The sequence below is a fragment of the Parambassis ranga genome, chromosome 8 (genome assembly GCF_900634625.1).
Source record: "Parambassis ranga chromosome 8, fParRan2.1, whole genome shotgun sequence".
Classification (NCBI taxonomy): Eukaryota; Metazoa; Chordata; class Actinopteri; family Ambassidae; genus Parambassis; species Parambassis ranga.
In genome coordinates this window covers 13,327,275-13,341,715 of record NC_041029.1, presented here as the reverse complement: position 1 = coordinate 13,341,715, position 14,441 = coordinate 13,327,275, and the positions used below count along the sequence as shown (strand labels likewise).

At 40.8% G+C, this 14,441-nt stretch overlaps 3 protein-coding genes across 3 annotated transcripts; 2 read left to right on the top strand and 1 right to left on the bottom strand.

Annotated features, from left to right (window-relative positions):
* The first annotated feature begins 253 nt into the window (after window positions 1-253).
* retreg3 (reticulophagy regulator family member 3) lies at window positions 254-5,560 on the top strand. Its single transcript, XM_028412811.1, has 10 exons — window positions 254-341; window positions 590-856; window positions 2,097-2,203; window positions 2,554-2,584; window positions 2,675-2,801; window positions 2,899-2,983; window positions 3,501-3,638; window positions 3,781-3,860; window positions 4,240-4,372; window positions 4,447-5,560. The coding sequence occupies exons 2-10, from the start codon at window positions 618-620 to the stop codon at window positions 4,992-4,994; spliced, it is 1,488 nt and encodes a 495-aa protein (XP_028268612.1). The 5' UTR covers window positions 254-341; window positions 590-617; the 3' UTR covers window positions 4,995-5,560.
* A 1,582-nt stretch (window positions 5,561-7,142) lies between these two features.
* psmc3ip (PSMC3 interacting protein) lies at window positions 7,143-8,801 on the top strand. The gene is made up of 8 exons (XM_028412874.1): window positions 7,143-7,231; window positions 7,559-7,659; window positions 7,749-7,838; window positions 7,910-8,021; window positions 8,128-8,273; window positions 8,357-8,410; window positions 8,520-8,579; window positions 8,669-8,801. Exons 1-8 carry the CDS (start codon window positions 7,213-7,215, stop codon window positions 8,723-8,725), a joined length of 639 nt encoding a protein of 212 aa, XP_028268675.1. The 5' UTR covers window positions 7,143-7,212; the 3' UTR covers window positions 8,726-8,801.
* Window positions 8,787-13,515, bottom strand: mlx (MAX dimerization protein MLX). Its single transcript, XM_028412873.1, has 8 exons — window positions 13,454-13,515; window positions 12,496-12,532; window positions 12,222-12,311; window positions 11,709-11,818; window positions 11,538-11,640; window positions 11,191-11,290; window positions 10,661-10,862; window positions 8,787-10,574 (listed from the first exon to the last, which is right to left on the bottom strand). Exons 1-8 carry the CDS (start codon window positions 13,487-13,489, stop codon window positions 10,518-10,520), a joined length of 735 nt encoding a protein of 244 aa, XP_028268674.1. The 5' UTR covers window positions 13,490-13,515; the 3' UTR covers window positions 8,787-10,517.
* Between the last annotated feature and the right edge of the window lie 926 nt (window positions 13,516-14,441).

The window sequence follows — 14,441 nt, the reverse complement described above, 5'->3', positions numbered from 1 at the left end:
TAATAACTAGAAAAGACAATAATCATTATATTCATACAGAAAAAGTGGAAAGCAAAACTGTAACTTCGCTCCCCCGAGATGTTATATTGTTAGATTATTATAGCTTGGGCTATTTAACTCCGTTAAACTTTCTGGGAACGTTTGATAAGTAACAGAATAAGAATCAGAATTCAATAATACAATAATAATAACTGAACAATATTTTCCTATTGCACGTGAACGCACTCTGACGCAGAACTCTTGCGGATTCTGATTGGCCTTCTGACGGCTCAGAAAAACAGGTTACGCCATATTGTCAGATTCCGAAGAGAGCGCAACATTTAAGCAAAAATGACAAAATAGTAAGTGTCAGTTTATTCTTAAACATTTTCATCATAGATTTGATACCATGCTGTCTTCCAGTATAATCAGACGAGTTGTATCAGACGTTCGTACAATGATGTAGCAGGCGTCACTTGCTGCTAGCATAGAAATCCGTTAGCATAGATCTGTTTAGCTGATGTTATGAGTGAAGCGGCTCCGTGGCGCTGTGGTTCCCCTCATCAAGCTGTTTACCTGTTTCCACTTAGCTTAAGCCTTTATTTTACAGGCTTACTTAATCGACGATAGACGCTAAGATGGCGCACACTGGAGTCATGCAAGAGGAGGATTTCAATGCCAAGCAGGGGTCGAGTGTCTGCCTGCGAAGTCGTCCATGCTCCAGCGAGAGAGACAGTCAGGTACGGGTTGTCAAAGCTGCTCTTCAGTCCAGGTTGGGGCCCTACGAGCCTGTCCTGACATATCTACAGTCTGTCCTGGTGTGGGAAAGACCCCTTCAGTGTGTTCTCCTCTACATTCTGGTCAACGTTGTGTTCTGGTAAGTTTGAGCTAATTCTTTTCGTGCATTTTGATGGTGAACTTAGAGCCGCATACATTCAGACAGTTGAACAGTGTGAAACAGTATGACCTATTACACCCTAAAGCGAAAGCCAGCGTGACTGCAAGCAGCTGCTGCTTCTGCACAGTGCAAATGATTCACCTGTCACTTGAAGACAATCCAGATGGCTGAGTGGTGGTACTATTTATAGAGACACTTTACACACCCAACTACCTAACTGTGAAAACAGTATGGTGCCATGAATTATCCACTTTAGTAATTGCATTGTTAAAGCTTGTGTACAGGAAGGCTGTGAGGGTCAAGTCTGTGAATCATAGGCCCATCTACAGTATGTACTGTCATCACAAGACAAATATGTAACTGTATTTATTAAAGGGAAAAGTCTTGACGGAATAGGACTGGAGCAAATTTTGGTTTAATTAGGTGACCTGGATATTGCATGGTAGGAATCAGTGACCTGAGACATGGAGGGGAAAGCCTGGCTGGTCAGTGTGGTTGTGGATCTCAGGCATTCAGCCTTTATTCGATTAGACCACTAGGCTTTTCATGGTGTTTGTTCTGTCTCTGTTTTTTTACGTGTGCTTCAGTACACACTGCAGGGCTGACTAGTTTCTGCCCAGAGAGAAGTGAATGACAATGAAAAGTCACATGAGAGAGGAAATATGGGCAACCTCTGTAATGGTCTGTGAAGGTGTCCCTGTTTTTTTTTTGTTTTATTTTCTCTTTCTGACGCCACAAAAAGAGAAGTGGTGCATAAACCCTTTATCATGTGGTGGTTTCTATTAGATTCTGCTAAACATTGGCACATTTTGGGTGATCTTAGGTTTAATTGTAGCACTACCACAAATACAAGCCTTGTTCTGTCAGCAAATTCTTTCCTAGGTTAATCTCTAACTGCTGATTGGTGGAGTCCTGCAGCATTGTTGTGGTCAACAAATTTTGAAGTCTTGTGATCCAAAAATTGGAGCAGCAATTTAAGAATTGTACTTGTTGAGGCCCTAGGTGGTGAAATCAAGCTGTATTCAAGCCTTTCACAGTTGTACAGTTGTAATAATATCACAGATTAGATCAACAGCATTCAGCTGATGTATTAATGTTAGATGAAGTAAATTCAAATCTGTCAGAAGATTTTGATATATATATATAACTTATTCCTTGTTCCTCTAGGGGATACAGGCATGGGATGTACTGTCTCCTCATGTGGTTTATTTCACTCCAGGTTCTTCGCCCTGACCTCACTGCGCCTGCTGTTCCTGCTGGCTTCTGGCCTGGCTGTGCTTGTCTGTGTTGATACCTGGAGGAATAAGATCTGGCCAGAGATTAGAGGTGCTGCACTTTTATCTCAATGGGGGCTTTTTATACTTAAGAAGCTCTGGCATGCTGTTTTTCCCCCCTTTCTTTCCTGCTTTCTTGTATTAATTACAGTGTAGACCATTCCTCAGTTTCACATCAAATGTACGTGGTATTTCTATTGCCATGATAGATATGTCATCACTTTGTGTTAACATGGAAGAGATAAACTTCTACACTGGTTTTTGAACTTGATTTACATACTGAGTCTACAAAGTCCTAAGGGGACCGAACATATACATAACAAGTTAAACACAGATCAGGCAACTTTTCATTCTGTGCAGTGTACTGTGTGTTAATGTGATAAATGTCCCCTCTCTTCACAGTCAGAAAACTGGATGAGTCAGAAAATGAGAGGTATGTAACGTTTTGTTTATTATACTAAACAAGTATTCTGACAGCATTAACGGTGTAATAATGAATTATAAAAATGCCTTGTTTGTCCAGCTGGGGTCTGGTGCAGCCTGGCATCCTAAGTGTGCCTGAACTATGCCACCACATTGCCGAGGCCTGGGTCAGTGCAGCTGTTCTCACATCCAGTGTGATGCAGTACAAACGACAAAACCCTGGCAAAGTAAGGGCCGCACACACAATTCTTCAAATAAATAACAAAACTATCGACTGTCAGCATAAATACTAACTTGTTTCCTCACATGTGTGTTCTGTAACAGTTTTGCATCCTGACATGTGGAGTGTTCAGCTGTTTAGCTGTGATTGGCCGGTACATTCCCGGTTTGGTGCTCTCCTACTCTGCTTGTGAGTCCCAGCAGTCATAAACCAGTCATACAGTAACTACATGTCCACACCCCTTCACAAGGCCATGTTGGCAGGGAAACTTAGCCTGACTAGTCAGATTAAAAATGCATGGGTGGTGAAACCAGATCTGTGGGGCCTCAGTACCAGGGTCCAGTCAGTGAGGTGATTAAAGCGTGGATGAGGCACACAGGACAGGAGTGAAGGGAGCCAGGCAGAAAGCTAAGGAGGTCAGACAGTGACCAAGCTAATCTCCTAGCCTTTAAACAGTGTAGGCTGCATAGTTTGTCAGGGAGTACTTGTTCAGGGCCTGTGCTCTGACGTCTGAAACAAGCAGCACTCCCTGCTGCTCCCTCTGCTCCTGTCTCTCTGCTGAAGCTAACAAACATGCCTACATATGTGTCCACAGTGAGCACAGATATTTCACAAAGCACAGCTTTTATTCTTTTCATATGTATCACTGAATGTTTCCTTCTTCACTATAATGATTGGTATTGTCCCCCTGCACCCCCCTCTCTAGTGTTAGCAACTCTCCTGGCCCCTTTGGCAGCGTATCACAGGGTTTTTCAGCTCGTGTGTGTGAAGCTGGAGCCGGTCCTGCAGCGGCTGGACTTCAGCATTCATGGATACATGATGTCAAAGCCCATTGATAACCAGTGTAAGTTGTAATTCGTGTTTTTTTCTTTTTCCAAAGATGTTTCAAGTCAGAATTGGAAATTGAATATTACAACCTTCAGTATATTGTAAAGATAACATAAGTCTGTGGCAGTAATCATTTGTTGTCTGTCATTCCACTACAGTCCTGCGAAAGCCAATCCATGGTGCCGCCTCAGGTGAAGCCAGTGACAGTGAGGAAGAGTTGGCTGCTTTCTGCCCAACAGTAAGTCTGTTTAACTTCCAGTCTCTCTGCATTATATTGCTGTTAGCATTGTTGTTAGTGAACATGGCCTACTGTTGTAGTCAGACCTAAGTTTACTTTCACTAACATGAAGATTTATGTAGTGTGCATGATGCATGACGTGTGTACAGAGGCATGTTAAAGCTTGTCTGTGTAAAACACCATGACAGATAAAGCCCTTATTTTGTCTGTGCCAGCTATCGTAACAAGCAAACAAAGTTAGAGACAATAGCACCTCACTGCCACATCCTGTTGAGGCTGAGACCTTAGACCTAGTCATAGGTGAAAGTAAAAGTTAATAGAGTTTGACTATCACCTAAAAAGCCCAGCTTTGAAATATTTCAATGCATTTTTCTCTTAGTTTGACGATGCTGTTGTTGCGAAGGAACTTGCTCTGACCGACTCTGAGCACTCTGATGCTGAGGTGTCCTACACCGAAAATGGAACGTTTAATCTTTCACGTGGCCAGACCCCACTGACAGAGGGCTCTGAAGGTGAGCATGTCCTCTAGGTGTTGTAGTTTTCTGTGTGCTCATCCTCTGACCTTCTAACGCTGTCATTTGGTCAGATCTTGACAGGCACAGTGATGCTGAAGAATCATTCGCCCAAGACCTCCCAGACTTTCCCTCTATAAACCCTGATGCCACGCTGATGGATGACGATGACGACACGAGCATTGGGCTACCTAGTCTGGGTCCATCTGGGCTAGCGAGTCACAGGGCTTCAGTGCTGGATGTGGATGCCCATCTGGACTCCGACCAGGAGGATCTGGATGCAGAACTTTCACTCGGTGGCCTGCCAGCTGCCTCTGATATTACTGGAGACTTGGCTGGAATCATTGCCAGCAACATGATCCAGGCCGCACTGGCTGGGGCAATGCAACCTCGCCCTTCTGCTAGCCAGCGCAGAGAAGGTCCCCCAAATGCAGGGGCCCACCGAAGCTACCGTAAGCAGTCCAGCTCCGAGCTGGACACAGACTTGGATGGGGAGGACTTTGAAATGCTGGATCAGTCTGAACTGAACCAGATGGATCCTATGGGAGGAGGAGGGGGTACTAGAAGGGGAGACAGTCAGGGGTCTAACTTCTTGTCTAGCCTGCTTGGTAAACCACAGTAAGACGTGTGTACTGGTGGGAGTGTGTTAGATGAGCAGAGAGCAGAGTAGAGCTGTGAATGTGTGTGAGAGGTGATCTTAGGTTCCAGCAGCCCTGCTTCTGATTGGCATCAGTTTATCACTGTGAAGTATCTTTCCTCTGTACTTTTCAACCTCAGTCATCCAGAAGACTTTACTTTGTAGGCTGAGCAATAGAAATACAACAAAAACACATTCATACATTTAACACACCAGCATTATTATTGAGCCTCGCTGCAGTCTTGTAACTGTAACTGAGATGTTACAAGGATTCCTGTTAGTGACTTAAAATCAAAACAGTGGCCATTAAATCTTTTCTACATGGAGGACTGACATACAGGGCTATTTAACATGGGACCAAATGTGACATTCCTATTGGTTGAGCTGAGCCAGGTTAGTTTGGTAATAACATTGTGGCACAGCATTTCATTTTAAAGTTAGGATACATCAGTCCATTCACAAACACCACTTCACATTGCTGTTGATGTTAGTGCTCCTGTCCTTAACATGTAGGTGTGAGAGGATGGTTTACTTGATATTGCAGGTTTACAGAGATTTATAAAACACTCCCTAGCAGCCATCCATGAAAAGTAATATCTGGATCTGGATTTCTGTGTGACTTTTCCTTTTCTGCTAACTAACCAATAAAGACACCTTTTTTTACATTATTGTAGGGAGCTTATTTTTGCTAGTCACACGAAAATCTTATCTGACCCAGAGGGAGCAGTTGATCTTATGTTTGCTGTTCATTGTATTTATGAACGTGGCTTCATTTTTTTGTGTGAGAATAAGCTAAGAGTATTTTCATTTTCCGGCCCATTAGTGCAACTCAGTAACATATTGTGTCCATGTTTAAAACCTTGAATGAGCCCTCAGCATTGTGCATTTTTTTCAAACGTTTTTTTTTTTCTTAATATTTTACCATTCTTGTATTTTATGTAGTCAACAATCAAACTTAAGTTTTTTGAGAGAAAACAAATTTGATAGATACTTCTACATTTCATGGCACTTACTGTTTTATTAAGGGGGGGACATGTTTACATCCAAGTTGGATAAAAATTAGCTTTTTTTAATAAAAAAATAAAAATGTTAGCATGTGAAGGTTTAAAGAGGCTGTTCAGCGTGCTGGTCAGTCTGCTCTCTTTTACATAGACAGACTATTTTAAATTAAACTTTATTAATTAAATGAGCCACAGGTGAGATTTATTAAAATGCAAATGTCAAATAGTTTAAAAAAGGCTGGGTTTTTTAAAATAGGAAAAAAAAAAATTGCTTTCTTTTGTTGTTCTTTTGAGAAGAAGATAATAGCTGCATTAGAAATAATAAAACTGCTGGATTTCCGTTCAGGAAGGTGAGGTAGGAGATTTGTGCACTGATGGAAAATTTGCTGAGATGAGAGTAAAGAGGACTGTTTCAGATTGTTACACTTGGTTTGACGACCTCAGTTAATAAGAATGTCGCTCCAGGCTGCTCCGCGAAGAGTCAGTTCCTCAGTGTGAGTGATTTGTAGTCTGATAATTGTATTGTGCTTTAAGTAGTGTATTTTCTTCTCTGTAACTGGTTTTGATATGTTTTGATGTGCAAATCGTATTGAATAAAATGTTTGCAATTAAATGTATCTGATCATGTTTTCTTTGACTTTAAAGACACAAAGCAGCATGTTTGCTGCAGTAGATCTGAACTTCAGAAAATTCATCAAAACAATGTATGTTAAGTTCTATTTAGGATGGATCCTCATATAGACTTTTAAGCATATTGAGCATATTGAACTGACTACCTAAAGCACACGTGTGTCTTGTGGCACGCAATTTAACATACATTTATTTTTCTGCATATGATTATTATTATTTTTAAAACATCGTGGACCATTGCATGCCTGTATCGAGACTAACCACAATGACAGAGCTCTCACTCTGCTCTTTTTTTCGGGATGTCACAGAAAGAAGAACACACAAAACAATCAAACTAACGAGTACCCAAAATTATAAACAAACGATCATTAAAAACATTTTCTCTGAACATATAATTAATATGTTACCGTAAGGTCTTTTTTAATTGAACAGGATATAGCTCAAACGCGAAACCGGAAGAAGGAATTTCAAGTGTTGTGACGCATCTTAAAACGTAAACGATCTTTTTCGTGACGCAAAATTTGCGCGAAACTTCAACCTGGAAAGCTAAAGCGAAAGTGGACTAGTGGAAAATGAGTAAAAAAGATAACGGTAAGTTACAGAAGATCTTTATGTCTTTGGCTGCATTGAGTATCTGACCCGTATCGTGCGACGTCTGACGTTAATTGATAGCTCAAAGGCTTAGCTAACTGTAGCTAGGGACGCCGATTAGCTAACTTTAGCTGAGCTACCTGTCTTTGTATTATATTTTAAATAGGCACACAAAGAATTCGATTACAACGTCTTGAGATAACAAATCAGGACACCATAACATAACATATTTAAACCAACATGGGCGGCTGGTGTCATGTAGCTTTGTTTCAGGTGCATTAAGCATAATGTTTACGTACTAGCTCCTGTGATGTGATTGTCCTGTAGGAGCGTCACTCATCCTTGCCTACCTAAATGAGAAGAATCGACCCTACAGTGCGCAGGATGTCTTCTGTAATTTACAAAAGCAGCATGGTTTGGGGAAAACGGTAAGAGATTTATATAAGATATAATACTATACTTCTGCGGTGTAGCTTATGTTTGTGTGTGTCTCACTAATAATTTACTGTTCTATTAGGCAGTGGTCAAAGCCATGGAGTTGCTGGCTCTAGAGGGCAAGATAAAGGAGAAAACATATGGCAAACAGAAGATCTATTTTGCGGATCAGGTTAATGTCTACCACTACTGTTGACAGGCTCATACACACAGATTGACTTTTGAATCTTTTCTCTCTCATAGGCTCAGTTCAAAGATGTAAATGATGCAGACCTGAAGGCAATGGACTCTCAGATCTCAGAGCTCAGCGCAGAGGTACAATCCCTGAACCAGAGCTGCAGGCAGCTAGATGCAGGTGGAGTTACACTGCTGATCTCTGCAGATTGTTATCATCTATATTCTCAGAGCTAGTGCAGGATTTTGCTGCTTTTGCATGGGACCATTTATTTCTGTGCCAACAGAGCTGAAGGAGCTGAACAGCTCCCTGACAACAGAGGAAATGGTGTCAGAGATCCGGGAGCTGAAGACGGAGTGTTCTGGGCACAGAGCGCGCCTGGAGAAGATAAAGTCAGCCTCAAATCATGTCACACCGGCAGAGAAAGACAAGGTCAGAACAGTTCATATAGAACTGTAAGCTGTCATCTCCCCTATTGTTGTACACTAAGACTATTTTAATACTTTAATTTACAGGTTTATAAAGAGCAAGATCTATATGTGAAAGAGTGGAGAAAGAGGAAGAGATTGGTAATGTATATTTTGACTAAAATACATGAAAGACATGTATTTGAGTGCCATTAGTGTAGAATTGATTTCATACAGACATTACATTTTGGTGGTGCTTTGTTTCTGTCAGGCCTCAGACATGATCAATGCCATCCTGGAGGGTTATCCAAAGAGCAAAAAGGAGTTTCTTGTAAGTGGAAGAATCAAATAAAATGCACATTCCAAAACATTAAGTTCCTATTCTCAGCTTGTGATGTGATGCGTTTTGTCTTTTTACAGGATGAAGCTGGAGTGGAGACTGATGAGGACTGTAAGGTAGTCATTCCAAGCACTTGAACAAGAAAACACTCGTTAGCAACCAGTGTAAGGCTGGGGCTGGATTACCATTTAGATCACATTTATTATTTATGGCCTTTATTTTCAACACTTAATACAACTTTAATGAACGTTGAATTGGGAAAAAAAAATCTTTAATTAAAAGCACATTTATACAAAAACGTCTAACTACGTCTATGAAATATGTTCGTCACCTCAAAGGCAATAACAGGTCCATTTCTCCCTTTTTTTAAAACCATTGACCAATCCTGAGCTAAGAGCTTCATCCTTGGTTGTTCTTGTATGTTTAAGTTCAGCTGTTTGCAATGTATATAGCTTAGATGATTTTTCACAAGCCTCAGGAACTGACAACTGTCAATCATCTGTTGTATTGTTTTATGCCAAGTTATTAAATGTTCTGCTTAAATCCTGGATTTGATATTTTCTTGTGGGAAATTAAACAGGGTAAAAAAAAACATTAAATACATTTCTTTACACATGGATGCTTTACGTTCACCCTGTGTCACCTTTATAAAACCAGAGCGTATGGTTCAGCTGTTGGGTTGTATTTGCTTATGCAGGTGTAACTAACAAAGTGGCCACGAAGTCTCCATGGCTTTGGAAAAGAAAATACAGCACTGTCAATGCAAAGTGTCTGCCACATAGTAAAGAAACTATGGAAACAAAACAGTCGGAGCCAGCACCACAATCAACAATCAACCTCATCATTGAAGAAAATCACCTGTTCTCATTCAGCACAGAGCAGCTGTGTATGCTGCACTTTGGACTGATGGTTTCCGAAGTGGTTGTAAATATATAAAAACAAAAAAAACGTGTTGTTTGGAATGAAGTGATCATGAAAGCCACTGACAGCAGAAGTAAACAGCATTTATAATGGTGACCTTTAAACCACTGAAAGTGGGAGATTTCAAGTGGCTTCGTTTTTAAACTGCAATCTGAAAGGTAAATCCATATCAACACCGCCATACTGCAATATTCATGTATGACTGCCTGTGTTTAAAAAAATCTCTTTAACAAATGTTCATATATACACAATGACTGGAGCTCTGATTTGCTCGTCGTGCATGAAATCTCATGTTTGTTGACTTGTCACAGCTGCGTTTTTGTAAACCTCACGTTTTGTCACGTTTGGTAGTGCATAGTTGGTTATTACCATTCCATGCAGTCACTGTTGCCCAGCTACTTCACACTCAGACTGTTAAAAGTTTGACTCCACAGCACTATGCTCTCTTGCTTTGTGTGTTTTGTGTTAAGTGGGCGTACGACTTTTCCATCCTTGCTATTTTGGCAGACAGAGGGCAGAAACAAACCCACCAATTTACACAATTTGTGAGACCTCTCCTGCTAATGGTTATGACTTCTCTCCAAAAGGGCTGCTCCTGGTACTATAGACAGTGATGACTACTCAATACGTACAGCACTATTTGCCCTGTCTGCTCCAATGACCACATACATTTATGTCACTGGCTTGTGTAGTCTATTCTTTCCATGCATCTCCTAGCAGAGTGCAGTAGGTACAGTCAGATGAGGCTGTATTACACCCATGTGTTTTATGTACAATCAGTGAGTGATAAGCAGGTGATGCTTCTTATATTAAAACTGCTCTTTCCAATTTAACTTTTCGTTTCAGTCTGCCTGCAGTGTGTTACGAGGTAATCCAGTCACTGATGAGATAAAGTGAGTGTAAATACTGTGGTGTGGCTTGAGCCTGATTGAAGCTGTTACTCCATCCTGAGGGGCCAGAGCATGCCCAGAGTCAATTTCTGGGAGCGAGCCAGAGGTTCCCCCTCGATCAATAGAGCTGACCATTGAGCTGCCGGAGCACTCCAACCACAAACTCCCGCAGAGTCTGTGAAAGAACAGGAAGAAGAAGCACAAGACCTGTGATCATCTCAAACTCACACAGCGGTGCTTGTTGTTCTTACTCCACCTTACCTGTGGCTTGCAGTGCTCCTCGATCCAGCTGAAGACGCAGGCCGACAGTTCTTGGAAGCTGTTTACTGAAACAGAGTTGCTGAAAGACTGAAACAAGGAGTCCATGATGCTCTGAAAGATGTTGAACTTGACCTGGTCAGAGACCTGATCCTCTCCCTGCTGAGGGTTGTTCTGGTGAGCCTTCACTATGTGCTCATAGTTCCTAAGAAGAAAGACAATCAAATAAAAACCAACAGGCCTTTTATAAATACTTTAGATGCCTCATACTGGAGGACTAGCTGAGACGGTTGCATTAAAAACCCTAACACAGCACTTAAGGCTTTCAGATGAGGATAATTGCATTTTTACTTTAGATCTGATATTGACTACACAAAACACTGCGTCAGGATTGTTATCAAAGCATTTCCAACTCAACAGTTTTCCCCTGTCCATATTCAGCAGTTCTTTAAAATACATCTTTTCATCTGTGTGGGCTCTTAGTCGGCAAAAAAGCTAGACTGTAGAATATATGAGTATAAAATACATCTCACGTTTTCATGATCTTAAGTGCCATCACTTCTTTCCTTAGGACGGAAACTTCCTCTTCCTGCTTCTTCTTTTCTTTATGAAGAAAATGGATGTAGTCAATTGCTAAAAAATAAAATAAAATAATGCATTAGTCAGGGTTTTTTCAGATTGTTTTGTACATTGTGGAAAATAATGACCATCCTAAGGGTGGTTGCTACTGATGCTTCCTGTTTTCCTTCTTGACATAAAAAGGATAAGTAGACATATCTGCTCTGCATGTGATGTCTGATGTCTTCTTCGTGTATAATGTGAAGAATTAAGCTTGTCACATTGAAACAATTCATTCCAAATGGATGTGAACACGTCTTACTTTTCTGAAGTATTGTGGCCTTGCTGATCTTCTGTGTACCCACTGCAAACTCTGACTGCTGCTGGCAGGTTGGTACAATTGACTGGAGGTCATCATAGCCTTTCTAATGACAGAAAAAAAGACATTAGTACAGAAAATACAAGAATAATTTTAGATGATGTCTAGTCTTACCTTGATAGCATCCCTACGCTTCTGCTCAGCTTGTGTGTGCGCTTGTCTCCGCCGATCCTTATACGACTCTTTGTATGAGGTCTCGTGCCTGTAGTCACTGTCTTCATCATCTGTGAAGGAACGTACCACATTAGAAATTAGACACATTAGGCATTAGGAACGTATTTCCTGATTCTTCTTTATTATACATGTAAAGGTAAAGGAACTCACGAAGAGTGAGCCACAGTTATATTCATTTCTGGAGCACTTATAGTAATTAATTTTGAGAGACTACTGAATGAAGGCGTGTCTGTGTGCTCGTCTCAGTACTGTTTTTGCAGTGTTATTGAATTGGCATCACGTTTTGTGTCATTCTACTTGTATTAGTTCTAACTATTCCTAGTACTGTGACATCTGTATTAAGTTCAACTGTGGACATTATGTTGGAAGTCAAGAGAGATGAGGCACAGTTAGAAAAATGCATGTCAGAATCTAAACACAGCACAAATTGCTCCATAGAATCTCTTTATTTACCTGTATTTGGTACTGAAGAGGCACTTGTTGAGCCGATGCTATTTGCTCTGGACACAACGGTTCCTTTCCTGCCGGTTTCACCAAAGAAACCTAAAGAGCAAGACAACAGCCATCAAACATTATCTGATACACAATAGAAAATTAAGAAGATACACATACATAATCTGAGAGACCAAAAAAGTTGTAACATATCCATAAGGATATCCTACTTAGGATACCCCTGAGCATCGAAGGTTACAACAAAAGACAAGGTGAAAAATGACAGAATACTCACTATGGTCAAAGCCGCTGTCACTGAAAGCACCGTCTGTCTGCCGAGCCATGACCACACAGGAGTAAATGAAAAATTGAGAAAACAGAAGCGGTCAGGCTTTGATAACAAGGGCACAATTGGTCCTGCCCTAAATGTGCTGACAATAGACCGATAGATGGCCAGTCTAAACCCCCACTGCGTATTGCCCTGATTTGTCCAATTCAAGTGTACAGGAGGGTAAAAGCTGCAGCACGTTAAATACTTCAATTACAGGGCTACCGTTTGATGTAGGGCAGCACAACAACAATAACAGTCACTTTAATTTGTACTTCCCAATGCTGGGCCTTTTTCAGAGGGAATAACCTTCAACAGCATGTTAGAAATCAACAAATATAAAAGGATTTTGTTACATTTATAATACTTTATTTCAATGACAACTCAAACAACTAATTATACCATTAAACGTAACGCATATACAAGGATTCCTGGTATATAAACTAAGAAAGATAACATTTAATTTACAACAGAAGCGTTCATTTACATGACCATAGGTGGACAGCTAATTATTACATTGACAGATTTAGTTACTAATATTAATTTCAGTTACTTCTCTCCATAAATTCTCCATAAATCCACTCTTCCTGCCGTGTTCGCGAAGTTAAATATTGTTGAGGATGAAGCTTTACTTTACACACAGATAAATTCATTGTGGGGAACACAAGCTGCTCTTTCAGGAGGCTTTGTTTACTTAACTAGCTTGCCAGCTGGCTAACCGCTGCTTCTTACAACGTTATCAAACGTCAGTAAGCTAACGCTAGCTAGCTAGCTGAGGAGCTATCAAGGCTCTGTTTTCACAAAACGTTCGCAAAGCTTCAACTTTTAGACAACATTGTGCTTATCACCAGTCACTTGCTGCCACACGGCAGACATACGTTTCAGTTTAACGCAAAGACAACTCCCGTAAATGTCAGTTCCTTACTTTCCAGTGGTCCTCCGGAGATGTTGGATCCGTCATTTTGGAATGCTAAAACACTAATAGCAATGTTGCCTTCGCGTGCTTCGCGTAAATACCGACTTCTTCGAAAGGTCGTCAAAACTGACCTCTTTCAAATATATATACATATATATAAAAAATAATAGTACCGAGTTTTGGAATATCCGGTTAATTTGGGAATAGATGATTTGAAAATGTTTGTTCTTGAAAGGAATCATCTCCATCTCCACTACCACCTAAATTGCCCATATAGACCTCATGGACCTACTGAAACAACCTATTGTACAAGTTGTACATGTGTTGGCCTATTATAGATACTTAGTCTCTTTGGAAGTGTCCCCAACGAGCAATTGCATTATACATTTTATAGATGTTACTTTTCTGAGTGTACAGTCGAATATCGAATATTATATAGGAAGTGGTTTAAGAGCAGTCCGTGAATGCAGCACCCCAACATGCTGTATTTGTGTTCAAACACATGGTGGCGCTGTTAAATAACCCCTGTCAAACTGAATTCTAACTGTTACTGAAAAACATAAACAATCCAGAATCACGTGAATTAAAAATACAACAACAAATGTCACCAAAGCCCCAGGTCTGGAATAAAGTGTTAGAGGGGCCCTTTAATGGCAGAGGGGGGAATGTTTGTGTTGCTTGGTTGGTTATTCTAACCCGCTACCTGCTGATCCTTTGCCATATGTGCACTGTACTTTCTTTACTTTGATTCCTGTAGCCTTCTACCTTATCTTACTCATCACCAACCACCTACTGCACGCACGGTGTGCCTAACAGTTACGTTGATCTTCCACCCTGTCCTCCACCCCAGGTTCTGTTGCTGTCATGCACAGGAAGTAACTCTTCTGCTTTTCTGTGCCTCTGCGGTTTCAGTCTGTTTTAGAGTGTCACTCCCCTCTCCTTCCTCTCGCACGAAGACCTCTGTTCTGAACTCACCAGAGTTCTCGGTCAACTAGTT